This window comes from Metopolophium dirhodum, chromosome 5, assembly GCF_019925205.1.
Source record: "Metopolophium dirhodum isolate CAU chromosome 5, ASM1992520v1, whole genome shotgun sequence".
Lineage (NCBI taxonomy): Eukaryota > Metazoa > Arthropoda > Insecta > Hemiptera > Aphididae > Metopolophium > Metopolophium dirhodum.
The window spans coordinates 37370339-37389845 of NC_083564.1; the positions used below are offsets into that span (position 1 = coordinate 37370339).

The 19507-nt window shown below is 30.7% G+C and overlaps 1 protein-coding gene across 1 annotated transcript; it reads left to right on the forward strand.

Moving 5' to 3' along the window:
• The first annotated feature begins 3008 nt into the window (after positions 1-3008).
• Positions 3009-17911, forward strand: LOC132945719 (uncharacterized). Its single transcript, XM_061015474.1, has 10 exons — positions 3009-3033; positions 3970-4014; positions 5709-5738; positions 6404-6463; positions 8855-8890; positions 9330-9386; positions 12360-12398; positions 13720-13752; positions 17506-17556; positions 17823-17911. Exons 1-10 carry the CDS (start codon positions 3009-3011, stop codon positions 17909-17911), a joined length of 465 nt encoding a protein of 154 aa, XP_060871457.1.
• Positions 17912-19507: the final 1596 nt, after the last annotated feature.

Genomic DNA, 19507 nt, shown 5'->3' on the forward strand with positions numbered 1-19507 from the left:
ACGCCGCGACAGCATGGTGGATCGTAACACGTTTATTGCATATCGCTAAGAATTAATGTATTATTATTTTTCGATAATGCAATATTTGTTTAATTTTGTAGTCAATGTTTTCCATACAACTCATAAATATAGCCTCGGAACAATTCATATCTACACGCCGATAAAAAACACACACAAAAAAAGTTCAGAGTCCAGGTAGATGGAAACCCTTGGGCCGCCGCGCCGTGCCTTACATTATTTCCTGTTATCGGTCGACTGCTATCAATATAGATATACAAATTACATGAAAAAAATTATTTTTACCGATTTCAACCCTTTAAAATCAAAATTTTGATAAATCCTTTCTTAGTGCCCGATGAAATTATTATAAAAATCTATCCTCGAAATTTCAAGTCGATAACTCAAATAGGTTCAGCTCTGCGTTGATTATTGGTAAAGTACACTTTCCTTTATATATAGAGATTAAACAAGGGGGGAGCACGCCAATGTATAGGGCGCTAGTGTTGTAGTGCCTAGGGGCGGAAAAATGGTAATTCCACCCCTGACCATGATGCCTATGTATTGTTAATATTTTAGCTATAATTTATAATAAAAACATACTAATGACATTTTTAAGCTTTTTGACTGGATAAATAATTTTTTATTGACATTTACAGAAAAAAAAATTTTAATTAATCAAATACAATCCGAGTGAGGACGGTATAACCAAGCTAGTTACCAAACAATTTTAACAAATTTTCATTTTTTTTCTCCAATTATTTTAAAAAGCGTTGACCATTTTCAATTTGGACCTTCTAAAAGTACCAACTAGATCCAATTTGCTTCCAAAAACATACATCGGGCATCGAAGTTTATGATCAGAGCATTTATTCTACCAGAAAAGTTGAGAAGTTACAAACATTTTAAAATACCTCAAATAAACGCCTGAAATTATTAGACTGGTCAAAATAAAAATAAAATTGTAACTAATTTTCAAGCCTCCTCCCCACCATTGAAAAATTCTATGTACGCCACTATAAGTGGAAATATTTTAAGACTGTAAATTATAGTTCAGGTCAAAGAAGCCCAATCGTGGGGCTGTCGCACAGGTAATCCTCGTGGTACTACGCTCCACACCACCTTTACACTTAGACCAGCTCCTTCCCCTGAGGTAACTCTATACGGTGCTCCAATCCCATCGTCTCCTACAGTTAAGTACCTTGATCTTATACTTGATAAAAGACTAACATGGGCCCTCCATATTAGAGCAAAAAGACTATCACTGAACAACCGTTTTCGTATCCTCAAACCACTAATCTCTAATAAACACACCCCCCTAATATCAAACTTCTCATCTACAAAACATTACTGAAACCAATCTGGACATACAGCATACAGCTATGGGGAAGTGCAAAAAAAACAAATTTAAACAAAATTCAATCCTTCCAAAACATTGCGCTAAGAAAATTAATAAATGCTCCTCCATACATATCTAATCATACCCTCCACACAGACATAAAATTAAAAACAATCAATGAAGAAGCCAAACACATTTATAAAAGATTCCACAACCGTCTTTCCTCCCACTCAAATCCTTTAATTAAAAACCTTTCCTCCCTTACAATCCCTGGCAGCCCTCCTAGACGCTTAAAACGCAAATGGTGCAGAGACCTTTTACATATTTTAATATAAAAAAAGGAAAAAGAAAAAAAAGCATTTCTAAAAAAATTTCTAGTTCACAACTAAAAAAAAAAAAAAAAAATCATAATTAAAGTGTCATCATTGGGTGGCTTCTTTATACTCACCTTATTTTTCTTTCTGTGTATACTGTTATCTGTCTCTTAAAATATATACTTATTATGTCATGCAATATAGATTGTATATTTCGAATTAAAATAAAAAAAAAAAAAGTTCACAGAAGCAAAATGTACTGAGGCAACAACAATATTTTCTATACAACGTTGTCATACGCGCAGGTGTACGTTCAGTACGTTCGTGTGAAGCGATGATCGTATGGTATGGATGTTTCGAATATAAGTGTATTATTTATGTTTGTTTTACATTTAAATAAAAGTGTTTTCTACTTTAAAACCAGAGTTTGAATATTATTTCAAGTCTTCTTCGTTCTTACCTTTTTTTTAAATTGGAACAGTGCTGGGACATACATATCTATACCTAGTCAATGCAATTTATTTAAACTGAATAGCGCTACGGCATATGAGATCCCGATAGGTATTCTAATTTTGGGAAACGACAAACGCATACCATCGTACCTCAACATGCTTTGTTTTGTTAGCTTCAAAGTACTAATTTGAATTTATTCTAGAGATAGTCATAAAGCTTAGAGCGTCCGATGATAATGCTTATAGCAGGTCTTACCGTTTGTCCGCTTGTCACTCTATACGGGTGATACCGCAACACAGCCCCTCACACTATTGATCACTATTACTACGCACACATCTATACGCCCCACAAGCATACACATAGAAAATTACCTATATTGAACTCGATAGAACGAATCCTCTTTTAAAACTGATTTTTGGTATTATTTACCTTCCTCCGAATAGTCCCCGATATTCATATGAAAGACACACAAAACCTGTCTAACAGTTATTTTAGGATCACTCAATTGGGGTGCTCACGAATAGCCTCCCATCTGACCCTTGAATTGGCTACCGTGAATTTTTTTTAAAAAGGTTATGTACTTGAATAGCCTTCCGATTTCAAAAATATCATTCACTTGAATTGCCTCCTATTTTAGGTAGTGATTCTCTTCTACTGTTTTTTCATTGAAATTCTTTTTATACACATATCTATATTTATTATAAAATCTTGATAGAATAAAATAAATATTAATTGGATAAAAAAACCTAATCGTATAAAAAAAAAAAACGATATTTAATAAAAAAATCTAATCACTACCGGTTCTTGTTTTCAGACAATTGCGCTGGGTGGGTGGACTGAAATAATTTTTTTAATGCTTCAAAAATAGTTTTGCTATTATTTTTTTAACTATTTTCTAATTAACGATGTTTTTTGGAACGATCGGACAAAGTGAGTGGGTTACCTAAACTTGGCCCACCTAAATAAAAAAAAATATAACTTCTGCAAAAATGATTTGTTGACTTCTGCAATACATTTGTTAATATTTGCCAACTATTTGCTAACTTTTGGTATTGATTTGAATCATTTCATATAAATTCAAGATCATAAAAGTTAATACAATAGTTGATAATTTATAATAATGTTAGTAAATACAATTAATAAAATTAATTATAAAATAACTAATAAAAATATTCAAAAATGTTCAAAAATTGTATATGAAAATAATAAATTAAAATTACTATAATACGCATCCACTACTACCCGCATATTTAACAACGGTACACTGGCATCGAACATTTCCGGGAAACAAATAGCAGCGGGTCGCACGCGTATGCACAAGTCATTGCATTTGATGAAATAACATTTTTTTTCCGAGGAAACAATTAAATTTAATCTAGACCTAAAAGCCTGACAAAAATATGTCAGCTCAGAATGATCGGATTTCTATTCTGTAAAAATATTTGTACTAATCATTGTGTTTTTTAGGCTAATGTCAAAGTCGATTTTAGAATAACTGTTTGACTTTCTTAAAAAAGACACTATAGTTAATCTAAAAATTAAAAAAATAAGAAACCAAAATAAGAATTAAGAACAATTTTTAAAGAAATATCAAAAATTGATTTTCACAATAACCTAAAAAAAGGTCGATCAACTCAAATCTTTTTACAGAATTGAAATCTGAATATTTTAAAAATGTACCGTAATCTAAAACATGAAATAAATAAGCTGCTTCTGACCACCTTAAATACACAATAAAATAATCATTTACTATGTAAAGAGACAAATCTATATAATATTTTCGATGCATATAAACATAAAAGCTTATATTAATCATTATTGTAAAAAATAAATACTCAATTTATTTTTCAGAATTTAAATTGTCAGGTGAAAAAAATTTTGAGGAGCGTCTTGAATATTTTAAAAAATCCTGTAAGTTTATAATATAAATACTGATTTAATACGTTTCTTGACTATAGTTGTTATAATATCTTGTAAGTATGTAAAACGTAATCATAAATCATTCCATTGGAAAAATGGTTCTGAGTTGAAAGTGTTCGGTTAAAGTCGTACGTTCTAACATTTCTTTAAAGTATTACGACGGTAATTTTTCTCTACATATTTTAGAGATACAAAACTATATTGGTTATTGATAGAATCGAAAAATATTCAGTTAAACATACCAACTAAACCCGATTTGAAAATAATGGATAGAGTACCTCTATGAACAAGTGTTGAGCTACGTGAACAAAAACTATTGTTTATATTTCTGTAAATTCTGAAAATCTTAAACCAAAAAAATCCTTGTTCAGAACCAGGTGTAAACCAAGTTAAAATTAATGTCATTGAGTATAAATATACCATATCTATACTCAATGGTAATGTCAAGATAACAACATCCTAGGAACTAAATGATGAAAAATAATGTAACTGGATTTTTATGGAATAAAGCAATAATTATCTCCTTGAACAAAGATAAAAGCAAGTGCTATTATTTACACGTAGTAAAAGTTATATTATATTAATTTTTGGATTAATGAAGTTAACCAAAAAATGTGTTTTTAACCACATATTGAAAAAATTTCTTTGAATGTATAAATTAAATCAAAAACGATTATAAATGATAAATATATCATATTACCTATAAGATATTAGGTTTTATAAAAAAAAAATTCTTTTATAATAATACTCAAGGTTTTAGAAGTCCTTTTTTACTCATGTCGTATAGTACCTCCGCTGGGAGGCCTCTACAGTCTACAGTCTGTTTAAGCTGCCTTTTTATTTTTATTTTTATTTTAACCTATATTTACCATTAATTGTTCTAATTGTTCTCTTTTTTTGTAACAGATTGAATAAAAGCTTATAAACCAAAAAAAAAAGAATAAATCCTTTTTAATTAAAAATATTATACAATTCTTCTGACAGGTCAATCCTAAAATGTTGTCTAAAAATAAATTAAATTTCTATACTTAGGTAACTAATGTAACCCTCAATAATAATTTTAATAACAATATCATACATTTCACAAATCACAATGACTTATACCTAGACTTTTTTCATTCGGTTCAAAACTCTCTAGAGGTAGGTATTGAATAGGCTTTTCTAACTTATATAATGTTTGTTATATATTTAAATTGGTTTTAAGATGTACATAACTACAAAGATGGGCATTGACTAGTTAAAAAGTTATTTTTTTTTACTTTTAACTTAAATTATGCACTTAACTAGTTTAATAGTTTAGGGTTAAAATAACTTAACATACCTCAATCGAATTAAAAATAATTCATCGAGTTAAAATTTTTTATAATAAATTGTTCGTTTTTATGGTTTTATAGGTATTTAAATATTAATAATACTAAAACAATCCAATACTTAAATAATACAAAAATATCTGTTATTTTTATTGGTAAAATAATTTTATAAATAGATATATTTTAGTAGATTAGATAGGCATAAATAGATAGGCATAATATGCCCTTAAATTTCTATTTGATACAAACAAATTCATCAATTATTAATTGGGATGTGTTGAATGTAATGTTAATACTAATTATTTTTTTAACTAATATAGATATACATATATTCATTATTTAACAAATTTACAAAATAAATGATTTTAAATATAGGTGAAGTTTATGAGTTAACGAATTATTCAGGTAAATATTTAATTTTGTTTGATGTTATACTTCGTATGAACTATGAATTATGTTAATTCATAGATATTAATGAAAATTGTATAGCTAATTTATTTTATATTACCTTAACTATTATTGGTTCACAGTTGACAACTTCCAATCAACTAATTTAAGTTGTCATTGTTAAGTTATGTAACTAATTAATGTTTGTTTTTCTTTATATAACTGACAAATGTTGTAAGATAATTGATCAATAGAGTCTAACTTACATGATACGTAATGCACCGATTCACCATAAATTAAGCAACTTTTATATTTATTTTGTACACAATTACCTAGTGTAAATCGTACAGTTACCCAATACCAAAAATACTCGTATAAAATAATTCAGTAATATTACAGAATGTGGATAAAATTAATTTCATCCGCTTCATGAATAGGTCAAAAAATTGTCCATATAGTGTAATAAAATGTAATTTTAACTAAACGTATTTGGTGCATTCTAAAAATGCATTTAGTTAAAATGGATACATTTCATGAAGTGTATGTCCACCTCATGGAATGAGCGATTTTACTTAGTGGATGCATAATATATAATATATAACAATCCTATTAGTTTACTATATGTTTTAATTTGGTACCTAATTAATTTACGTAGCTAATGATGATCAAACTTTTTATTTTAGTACCACAATATTATATTACCTCATTTGGGAAAAAGTTTAACCAATTGATAGAGTGCATAGGTAAGTAATTTTTAAGTGTTATATTTTTATGAAAATATTTTTTTGTTTTTAAGTAGGTAAACTATTAACAAACAAAAGCAAAAATGTTTTAATATTAATATTTAAAGAACGAGTACATTAAATACATTTAAGTACATTTTACAAGATATATTATCTTCAATCGGTTGAGGTACATTTTGAAGTTAACAGTACACTATTAAGGTATTCAGAGGACTATTTTTTCCAAAACATCTGGTGACACTGGTGAAGGACCTTCCAAATCTAAGTTAATTGACAGTAGTTGTTGACCTGTTAGAAAATATCCTGGGGTTAAACATTCTAAATCTCTGGGGTTCATCTCTGTGAACTTGGGTGGTCCTGAGTTTTTGAATCTGACAAGAATTTGTGAAACTATATTGACATACATGCTAAATTTGTGGCACATTGTGAATAAATATCAGAAGGTAGGCCACATCTTGCAGCGAATCTATCTAGGACCGTCAAAAAAGTGGGAGTAGAAATATCAGACACTATTTCAAGATGAATAGCTTTCGTCGGCATGCACACGAACACTGAAATATAAAGTATACTTTTCTGGTCTTTTGAAGTTTGAGGTTTTTTATGTGGATATGACTAGCAAAGTCGATGCCAACCTTCGAGAAAGGATGACATGGCACAACCCGAGACAGTTGTAAGTCAGCCGCATGACCGGTTGTGGATTTACCGCCGATAACTGAATGAAAGTAATACAGCTCTTAATTTCGTTTCCAATTGCCCTTCTAACCGACAAAATCTACAACGGGTTTGAGATGAGGGAAGTCATCAGTCGATTGCTAGAGTGACACCAGAAAACATGCCAACTAATTTCGACATATTTTCAGTTTTTGATAATAAAACTGGGTGTTTTGACGTTATGAGAGTTAGGTAAACGACCTCCTACTCGAATAATGCCTTCGGAAGGGTAAAGATACGTTGACTGCTTAAGCCAACTGCTTACATGAAACTCTTGACTTTTGAGACAATTTTTGCAACAAAGACCGAAAATAAACAGGCTGAGAACATTAATTAATAATGCTGGTAGGGATTCGTTTAATTCAACAAGTGACAGTGGCCCGATATGTGTATTTTTCCTTTTAGGTAACGAAACAAACCATCTCAACTATACTAAAACGCGCGACGCATATGTTGAGAGGAGGAAAACCTGATGATCCATTCTTGGTTTTGATTGGAACTGATCAGGAACGAAACTTGCTTAACTTCAGGGAAATCTCCTATAGAAATCCGTGATATTTCATATGGCTATCCATCCGGAGTGCTAGACAGGAAACTAGGTCCATCCCAATAAAGACCATGATAACTCAATTCCAATGGTTTTAGATTACCGGACGTGCAGTTGCCCGGTTTTCCTTCAGATGAAACATGTAACTAATTACAATTTGGCAATAACTGATTGACTTTACTAATTGCGTTGGACACAAAAAACGTCTATTAAGGGTGTTAAGCCAAGAAAGGACAATGGACGAATTTGTCCAAGCGTATATTTCCGAAATCATTTGCTGTGCTAATAACGTTTTCTGGATCTATACCAACAAACGTGCTAAAAGTCCTGCGCAGCATAGTACTAACCTCTCTATTAGCGATTCTATGGATGGATTGAAAGATGCTAACATGTAATGTGCGTTGGAGCTAACGTCTTGCTGAATTGGATCGATTAGCGCCCAGAATAGAACTGTATGCGAACAGGAGACCACGACTAAGTGATTATTGATCACCAATCCACACCTGTGGGATAATGTCGGCACCTAACAACGATTCAATTGGTGCTGGATTATCGAAGATAGGGTCTGCAAACTTTAAAATAAAACAGCCTTCTCTTATGCCTATACGGTTAAATGCTGTTATATCATGCATAATATATAAAAAATATCAAAATTAAAACTATTTAACTAGGTTAAGAAAACATGTAACAGCTAATGTTACAACTATGTAACAGGTAAAATTCCAAAACAAATTATACAATGTTCAATAAGCTAAGTAACAACGTAGATACATGCATTCCACCAAATTAGGTTAAAATAACAATTATATAATTAAATAACAATTAGTATAATTTGTACGCATAGTCAATAAGTACAATGTAAATAGGTTAAACTTAATATCGATATTATCGATAGTGTTTTGATAGAAAAATTGATATAATGATATGTGAAGACGGAAGACGGCCAGTGGTTAGCCAGTGTTTAATAATATAGTGCTTATAATAATATTATTTGTTTGTTTATTTGTGTACGTCAGAAGTGATCGGCGTATACGGCAATGCTGACTTGCTATTACATATCATGTCTGTAATTATGGTAACGGTATCTACCACTTATAAATAACTACTTATACAGTTATACTATTATATTTCAGGTAAACAATTTTTAGAAGACATATGTAAAGCTTTAAGTAAGTAAAAATATTATTCTTTATCATAAATAATGAAGAAATAATTATGAATAAAACAATGTACCTACTACCCATGTATAGCAATAGCATTATTAAAACATAATTTTAAACATTCAATTTAATCCAAAAATGTATAATTTTACAATTTAAATTGTATTCAAAATATTTAATTGGCTAAAATAAAGTTGTAGGTATAATTGAATTTCCTTTAGCTAGGTACCAGGTTATTAATATTAATATTGAATGGGAAATTGGCATTCTTGTATTTTTTGCAACTGTATATTATATTGTTCAGAAGTCGTTTTCATTTTAATATAAGTTACATAGATATTTAAAACTTTTTTACTATTAATTAAGTTATTATTTTAACTAAATACATTATATTTCAGAAAACTCTAACTTATCACCCACCAGTGACTTTTAATTTAATTTTTATTAGGTGAAGTAAGACCCGAGAGGGATTATGGTGTGCATTTATGTTGTTCATTTTTTCCAAGTAAGTTAGTTTTTGTACTTATATAAATCAATTACAAAAATGCATAAGTTATAAAATATTTAGCTTGATTCGAATTTAGTTTTTGTATTACTGAATACATTACATTATGTATATCAGTATATGTCTTTGAATGACGATATTTGGTGAATGTTGACATTCACTGCTGTTTTTGGTGGATGTCAGCATTTTGAATGAATATTAAAAATTTACCCAACAGTCACCGGTGAATGTCAACATTGACAAAGATTATCGGTGAGTTTTGACATTCACAATTAAGTTTCGGTGATTGTTGGCATTCACAATATTGAGTTTTGGTGAGTATAAGAAATTTTTAATTAAAATTGGAGTAAAGACGTTCAACAAATGGTGTGTGGTGTATCGTGTCATACGTACAGATTGTGAATGTTTATAGATATGATATTGTGCACACAATAGCTGAAGGGCAAATCATGTTTGAGAAGAAACGTATAATAATGTTATAGTGTATTATTAAATCAAACAGTGTTTACGATCCATATAATATCATCAGAGATGCATTTAACGTTCGGTATCTGTCTGTCTGCCTGTATCCACTATCTATCTCTCTCTCTCACACACGAAGCTTTGCTTAATCGCGTAATTGGCGATACGTCCGTCATCGTGCCTAATTTAGTAGTGATGGAAAATACGTTTATATCGACCCGTGTCGACGTATTTAATTTGCCTTGCTTACACAAACGGAAAGGCAGACTGTTCTGAATTGTGATTGAATTTATGCTACGTTCGATTTACTAATTGTCCCTAATGTGCACAGTTTACTTTTTATCAACCCGATTAAGAAGTATGTACAACAATCTGTTTTAATTAACTTATAAAGGTACTTACTAAATACTTATTTCGCAATTTTCATATATTTGAATATAAAATTGTAGTTTTTGTCCCTATAAATTACACAAAACTGATGGAACATTGGAACACTCGAAAAACGGTGAAAATACGACAGCCGAGTGACGCGTTTTCACCTGCCAAGCTCGACAATTTCGAAGACGCACCGGGTCGTGATAGATGTTGGTATGGCAGAAAGGGAGTGGTAGTTCGTGAACATTCCTCGTCGATGTGGACGAGTCGGAAAAAAGCAAGGGTTTGAACTGTAGTCAGTAAATGTCCAACGTAAAAAAAAATTGATCTTTGAACGCTTATAAAAAATGAATGCGATTTTCCGGCAAACTTTTTTTTTGTTATAGGTAGAAAAACTTACGAGGAAACTTTTATTAAATTGTTAATATTATCTCATAATACTAACATACGGTAATTAGTTTTTGAATTACCTACACCAAAAATACAATATTCAATTTTGTCAAAAACTGGTATTGTGTAAAAATTCCAGAACTTCCTTATTGTTTTTCCTCTATTACTATTATGAAAAGTACTAGTCATTTTAAATTTTTACCTCTCAAAAGTACCAACTCGCTCTCAAAATCTAAAATTATATTATTTATTATGTTCTGATGTGAAAAACTATTATAATTTATAATGAACAATGACAAAAGTGATACCTGATATCAGTAGGTCATATTATATTGTCGTTCACCACGTCAAGTTCAATATGATAAGTATAATTACATTTATCTGTTACTTGATCGAAATAGACAATAATAATTATAAGGGATCTTGTAATGAAACGCAATTGGTTGGTAATAAATTGTTTATTATTTATTGAAATATCCTGTTTTGAACCAATGTGCTCATCATCTTAGTTTTGTATAATTCAAATGTTTTGTATAACAATATTTTATAAATTATTTTAATTATACTCATCAGAGTGTACAATAAAAATATTTAATGGGGTTACATAAAGGGGTGGGAATGCGAACATATAACTCACAGTTTTGTTCGGTAGCTGGTGAAGTATTGGCTCTGCTCTCGATGGCGGCGTACTTTCAATAATAACGCCCCGTACAGTGGCACGGTAACATGGTAATAGGTGGTTGTATGTCCTCGGCTGACGGATTGACTACTGCGGAGCCTGGTGTTGGTCGTCTCACAGAGTGTACGTAGAGCAACGAGCGACAACAACACACTTTTTCGCAGCGCACGGTCATTTGGAGCGGAAAGGGAAAGCTGGGACAGACTATTGAGCATCCGTGTATAACGATGTTTTACTATCGTCCGGCTTACTCAGTCTGGGGGCAATGCTGTTATATGGTTGGTAATTCGCGTCCATGTATAACGATGTTTTACTATCGTCCGGCTCATTAATATACCGCACTCGGCGGGGAAACTGTTGTTTTTGCCGTGTTTCTGGCTGGTACTTATCATAGTCATGGCTTTCATGGGATGCATGTAACATACAATAGGTTTTTGAAGATTACCATGTTTTCTTTTTAACTTAAAACCCATTGAAATCTATTATCGATAGTTTGGAACATGCTGATTTCAATGATGTCTTCAAAAGGGTTTTAAGTTGAGGGGTTCGGTACGAACATGAGTTTATTAACTCGGGTGGCGTGCCGTCGCAAAGAATGTTTGCTTCTTCACGCGCTCTAGGTTGCGTCGTGAACGGATGTTGCGGCGTTCAGCGGGCGTGATGTGTTATTGATGCGCAAGAGCGCGTCGCGGTACTCAGTACGCGAGAATAAACGGTTAGTGACGAGAGTGCGCCACGTGAGCGGGGCGTCCGGTTTTGTCTCGTTACAATCTAATATTCAAACTGTGGGGGTATTCCCTCTAGGCCTTCCTATAATATCCTATGATACATAATATATACATGCATATACACATACATACATACATACATATATACATACATACATACATACATACATACATACATACATACATACATACATACATACATACATACATACATACATACATACATACATACATACATTATACATACATACATATTACATACATATATACATACAAAACACGGTGTTTGAAGTTAATTATAGAAAATAATTTCAAACTTAACAATTATTTTAATAATAGCTGTCAAGGAAATCAGAAATATATTCTCGAAGGAGGATGGTAAGTATTTTTCCATGTCTCTATATATTTTAAGTGGAAAATACTTAAATATTTTCGTTTTTCAATATGGAATACAATTTATTGCGCATTTGCGCACTCTGATTTAAAATAATTACATAGTAATATTCTATGAAAGAACAACTATTGAAGTAATAGCGGTATATTACGCTAACTATTAAAATACTGTTTACCTTTTTACTGTTATAACTTAACACATAAAATCAATTTACAATAAATCAAACGACATTGGCTCAATTGACTCAATTTATAAAATATATTAATATTTCCTATACTATAAGATTAGAAATCGATTAATTATGGCTATCGTAGGCAATTACTGTATAAGATGGTCACTACCCAAAAAAGTAGGCAATTAGAATGAATAATATTTATATATTTATATATAAAATAAATTCGCGGGAGGTAATTCGAGAGCGCCCATTGAAACTGGTGAATGTACATTTTCTATGTCGTACATCTGTAAGACGGAGACAATATAATATGCGAGTGAGACGTCCTCTTAATAAATCAGGTCATTCAATATTTATAATAGGAAGATCATAAATAAATTGAACTGCCTTTAAAATATAGAAGAAATACATAACTGCTTACATTCTTCATCCAAATGCAATGCATAACCAAAAATCAACCTACTGCATGATATTCAATGACCGTCTCACTAATACATTTAAAAACTACATTAAACTATTTAACCAATGTACAGAAGAATCAATAACACCAAATCAATTATTCAAATTTTCAAACACATAATAAATTGTGAAATACCATAAATACCACCATGTAAAAATCAAAGAGTATCACTAAATAGGTGAATCCTAAGCTAGTTACAAAAAAAAGATACAGCATCAAATGACAAATATACAATAATATATAAACTACTATTTAATGAAACAGTTAAAGACACAAAAAACCCTTATTATAAACATATCTACACCAACGCATCAAAAACCGAAAAAGTACTGGAATATTAATCATCGGACCTACTTTTCAATCATCACAAAAATTAAAAAATAACTTACTACTTCATTCACTACCGAAATGTTAGCAATATTCACAGACTCCCTAAGCTCCGTTAAATGTTTAAGTAACCAATGAAACAAAAGCAGTCTAAAATCAAAACTAATAATTATGAAGTAAATAACTATGAAAATAAAATAATTACTGTCTGTATACCATGAAAACGAAGAGTGTGTGTGCGTGGGGGGGGGGGGGATAAAATACAAGTTATTTAGATAATTAGGTTTGGCGCATCAAAAATGTTTAAAAAATTAATTATAGTTGATTTTTTTTTTGTTTTTAGAACGAATGTATACCAAACAAATTAAAGCCATAGGTACGGGAATTATTATTGTTAAATCAGTATCTAATACATGACAAATTATATGGGTATGTCAGCAATATAGCAGTTTTGAAACAAATCGCGCATCCAGCTTTATTCTGTGACGTAAGCATTTCTCTGTTTCTCATTGGTCCACCGCCGTCACTGCCGCAATAGCTGCCGCCGCCACTCCACCGCAAAACTAGTTGGAGAAAATAAATGCTTACGTCACAGACATGCGTATTACGAGTTGCTGACATACCTATTTAATTTGTCATGATGTAATACAGTAATACAGTAGAGCCTCGATAGTCCGGACCCCCGATAATCCGGTGAACGCGGTAATCCGGACGGCAAAATTCCATTTGTTCGTAAATAGATTTTACGAGAATTCCCGCAACCCAATTAATCTATAAGATATTGTTATCGACAAATACAATTTTGTCATTTTTATTACCTGCTGTTCCTAGTACATAATAAATCGATACCCGATAGTCAGTTCGTTTACTTCTTTCTTGTCGAGTGGTTATTATTCTTGTTTGTTACAATGGCTCCTCGTAAACACGTAACTTTGACTTTAGATCAAAAAATTGAAATAATTAAGCTAATAGAAAATGGCCAGAACTATGGTATAATTGCTGAGAAGTACGGAATAGGTAAATCGACTGTTGGTGACATAAAAAAAAATAAAGACAAAATTATGAAGTTTGTCAGCACAACTGAACGTGGTCCAGGCACACGTAAAACTTTAAAACAGCCGGAAAATCTTGTTCTCGAAAATGCTTTATTTATGTGGTTTATGCAACAGCGGAGACAACACATTCCGATAAGTGGTGAAATAATTTGCGAAAAAGCACGTTTATTTCACCGTGAAATAACAAAGAAGGAAGATGGTTTCACTGCTAGTAAAGGTTGGCTAGACAATTTTAAACATCGTCATGGTATTAGGCGCCTTAAAATAACGGGTGAGAAACTTTCGTGTGACGAAGCATCAATCGAACCATTTCGAAATGAGTTACAGCGAGTCATAAATGAAAACAATTTGGACCTAGAACAAATTTATAACGCTGATGAATCCGGTTTATTCTGGCGAATGTTACCAGAGCATACATTAGCATCAAGTCATGAGAAAAACGCCCCTGGGAGAAAAATTATTAAAGCTCGAATAACATTCATGCCTTGTGCTAATGCAAGTGGAACTCATAAGCTGCCTTTGCTCGTTATTGGGACTGCACAAAAACCACGTGCGTTTAAATCAGTTAACCTTCCCGTATGCTATCGTGGACAAAAAAATGCTTGGGTCACTCGTGTTTTATTTTTAGACTGGTTTCAAAAACAATTTGTTCCTATAGTTCGTGAGCACCTTTTAAATGTAAATTTACCTCCAAAAGCTTTATTATTGTTGGATAATTGCCCTGGACATCCATCAGCAGAAGAATTACGTAGTGATGATGGCAACATTTTTGCAATGTTTTTACCTCCTAATACTACAGCGCTTATTCAACCGATGGATCAAAATGTAATTCAGAATATTAAATTAAACTATCGTAAGTCTCTCTTAGTTAATGTTCTTGCTGATCCGGTGCATGGTGAAAACCTTGTTGATGCTCTAAAGGCCATAAATTTAAAAGACGTAGTTTTCAGTCTTGCAAATTGTTGGAAATTGGTCCCGCCAATGCTCATAAAGAAATCGTGGAAACACTTACTTCCTTTCCAAGCAGAAAATGAAATCGACAAAGTTGTTGAAATCGATGACATTCAACTTTCTACGCTCATAAACCAGATACAGGAAACATGTACGAATAAAATGTCTGATTCTCAAGCACAGGAATGGGCTTGCCGTGGCGCAGACGAAGATTTAGCGAATCATGAAATCTTAGCTGATGATCAAATTCTACAAATTGCAGCAAAAGAGGATGATATTGACGACGAGGATGAAAGTGGCTCAATCAGTACAAGTAAAGTTTCTCCTTCAGAAGCTGTGAATGCACTGAATACTGTATTGCAATGGGCAGAAGATGAGAACATGGATAGCACTGATATTTTGTTGGTACGTCAATTAAGAGAACTCGCTTTTGAAATGAAAATTAAAAGTATTATTCAGAAAAAAATTACCGATTACTATACGTCTTAAGTTCTACATACATATTATTATAAACATTTTTTTTTGTAATTCATTAGTTTAGTTTTAATTTAATTTAATTATTATTCTTGTAATTTAAAATGCAATAAATATAAAGATGGCGAAATTAAAAATAAAATCTTAGTCATTTGAGTAGGTAATTTTGAAAAACCTCCGGTAATCCGGAAAATCGATAATCCGGACGATGCTCGGTCTAAATTCGTCCGGACTATCGAGGTTCTACTGTACGTATATTCAATTGCTATTATTCAATCGATAATAAAAGTAAATTAAACGCGTATAATTAAGGAAGTCAAGCAACATAATATAAAAAAGATGTAATAATAGATTTTCTTAAAAAAAAATATTTATTACAATAACACAACTTGAAATTGCATAACAATGTTAATGTTATACAAGTATTTAGTAGGTAGGTAAGTACACCAAACCACGCCCTTGCAGTTTTGTATCTTATTGAAATTTGAATTACAGAAATAAACTAATATTCTATTAAATTCAATATTTATAAATCAAACAGGGTCGAAGTATTTCAAAAATTTAAATTACTGTTAACATAGGTTTGCCAACTTTTAAATGGTTCATAGTTATAACTTATAAGATTCATACTTATAAAGACTACAAGGTTTAAAAACAATAGTACCTGATTGTTCGGTCTTGGCAAGGGTTAGCAATCGGTCGCAAATGAAAAGATAAGAGCACGAGCGATCCGCCAGGCTGTGTCGTTACCTTATTAAATTCAGTCTACGGACAGCTGCGACCAATGCACTGTTAATCGCCAATTCTCAAGTGCCACAAATTGAACCTAAAAATTGTAAAAATAAAAATCACCAAAGCGATCTTATCATATTAACCTCGATATACTCCTTTTTGGACCAGAGTGACAGTGTGTACAGTTGAGGAGAGAACACAGGTGCTAGGGCTGTACATGCGTCACCACCGGCGAGATGGGTACCCGAACGAACCACGCTGGTCAGAGTGGAATTGTGCACGGCCGGCTGAGAAGAAAACGGAGGCGCTAGGGCCGTGTCATTGGTTAAATATTTCAGTTAGTTATCATTATTGTAAAACATCAATAAAATCGTTTTTTGCCGTAGATTATTTCTATTATTATTCAATTTTTATCATGTATAGTTATTATTTATAATTATTAGATTATAAATGTAATTAAATACGCTGAACCTCGAAAAATTTTCAAAAACTCAACATCCCCCCAACTTGTTCTCAGCGAAAAGAACACTGAAGCAATTTACAATTTTTTTCATTACATACATTTAAACCACAAATTGTAAATATCTGTAAATACTTTACTTTATTTCTATTCACATTTGTTACAATTGTAGGCTAATAATCTTAACTCTTAAGATGTTAAAACCATTATCTTTAATAAAAAAAAAAAAAAAAATGTAATTACTAGTAAGTAGTAACTATTGCCGTTTGTTATATTCTAATTGAAAAAATTGATAAACAAATTATTTTTATTTAATGTGAACAAAAAAAGCTATTTATTAGTTATACACCTACAATGAATAATTTTAATGAAAAAACCCAGTTTTAAAATAATAAAATTGGTAAGTCCTAAGATATTAATATATTTTAAATAATCAACATACATATTATTTTAACAGATAAAGTATTAATATCAGAACCAAATAAACGAAATTTTTATGGATGTATTAGTAAGTTTTAAAAAAAATATATCTGTATAAATTTGAAGTTTTTTCATATAATATAATAATAGTATACTGTGCTTAATATATTCTGTAATAAATTATAATATTCAGGAACCTTAAGGATAACATAATGGTTTATCAATTATAAGTTATTTTTTTTATAATATAAAAGATTCGTTAGTTCTTTGAATATAAACATATTATAAATTATAAATTATACATAATATGCACATAATCTAATACAGCATATTTTACGTTTTGTTTTTTTCCAGAAAGGTTTAAAAACCAAGTGCTTGACATGAATATAGCAAATGGTAAACTTAATATTAAATCAATGGCTTGTAGATTTATAATACGATAGACTTTTTATTCATCTAAAATAGAAAATAACGATGAAACCATGTATTATTTATTTTAATATGTGTTTTTAAAGTAACTTTTAAATTTTTAATATTTTTCAACTGCTATTGTAAAAATATATCAGGAGCCTTGCATTAAATTTTCACGCTTTTTTACCCAACAAATAAAATTTTGTTTATATTTATAGAAAAAGAAACTAAAAAAAATTGAAAACTGACAATGTCCGTAAACAACTTAAAAAGAGTAAAAAAAATTAAAGATGTATAGAAAATGAAAATATAAACATTCAGTAAAATTTTCATGTATCTACAGTTATTTATTTTTAAATAACAACAAAATAACAAAACCGCTACATGAGAAATCGAGTGAATATCCAATATTGTAAAAATATGAACTTCAAACGCTCATAACAATTTAATTTGATTTGCTTGTAGACATTTTTTTTTTTTGATAAAGTTGACAAACTTATAAATAATCTTGTATTACTTTTTCAAATCTTAGATATAAAAGAAAAATTTTTATGAAATCTCAACTCAAATTAATTTGCTAATTTTCGTGATTTTTCCGTATTTTGTCAAGATTTGAACTTTAAATGCTTATAAAAAAAACTGGGACTAAGACATTTTTTCAATGTCATTGTAACAATATAGTAGCTAGGAGCATTGTATTCAGTTGTCAAGCTTTTTTACCCAACAAAGAAAGGTTTATTGACAATTAATAGAAAAAATGACTAAGAAAATTGGAAACGGAAAAAGTTCCTTAACAGTTCAATATAAATCTTATTCAAATTTTATCGTATATAGAAAATGCTAAAAAACAACCAGTGAAAATGTCATGTATAATATACATACGTATATTATACGTTCATTTGTTTTAGAGTTACACCAAAAACCAAAATCGATTTGTGGAAAACCGATTTGGCGTAAAAATGCCCATTGTTCCTTAATTTGTATGCTGTTTTTTCCGGTGCTTTTGAAAACTAATGGGAATTTTAAATTTTGACTTCCTGAATGCACTAACTAGATTCACTTTCCCATCGAACAAGATACTGTTGAAAGAAATCGAAGCAGTTTTAGTGCCCCAAACCGTTATGATAGAAATAAAAAAAAAAAAATACACAACATTGTAAAATCAATACATTCATCGTTCCACTCAGAATCTAAAAAGTAAAAACGTTGATTTGAAAGTCAATTAGTCATCACTTAGGTTAGGTTAGGTGTACAAAATACAAATAACAACATTTAATAAACACAATTAAAAATCGTTGATTTTCAAATTTGAAGCAAACTTTCTTTAAATATTTAATTTGCGTAAGCTCTCTCATTAATGTTTTCAGTCATACAATTTTCCAAGTGTTTGTTATTTCTTTTCTGTTTGCTAGTAAGGTTCCTTGTATTATTACTTCTAAATTTAATATAATTTAATGTCTGAATACCGTTTAAATACTCCGTAAAGTAATATACTATAATATTAGGATGGGCATTTGTAAATTCTTCATTCAGCTTTGAATAGAACGATTCGCAACAATTTGTAGTCCTATCGATATTTTTGTCAAATCTAGAACAAATTTTAGGAGGAAAGGTACTATCTGTCATTA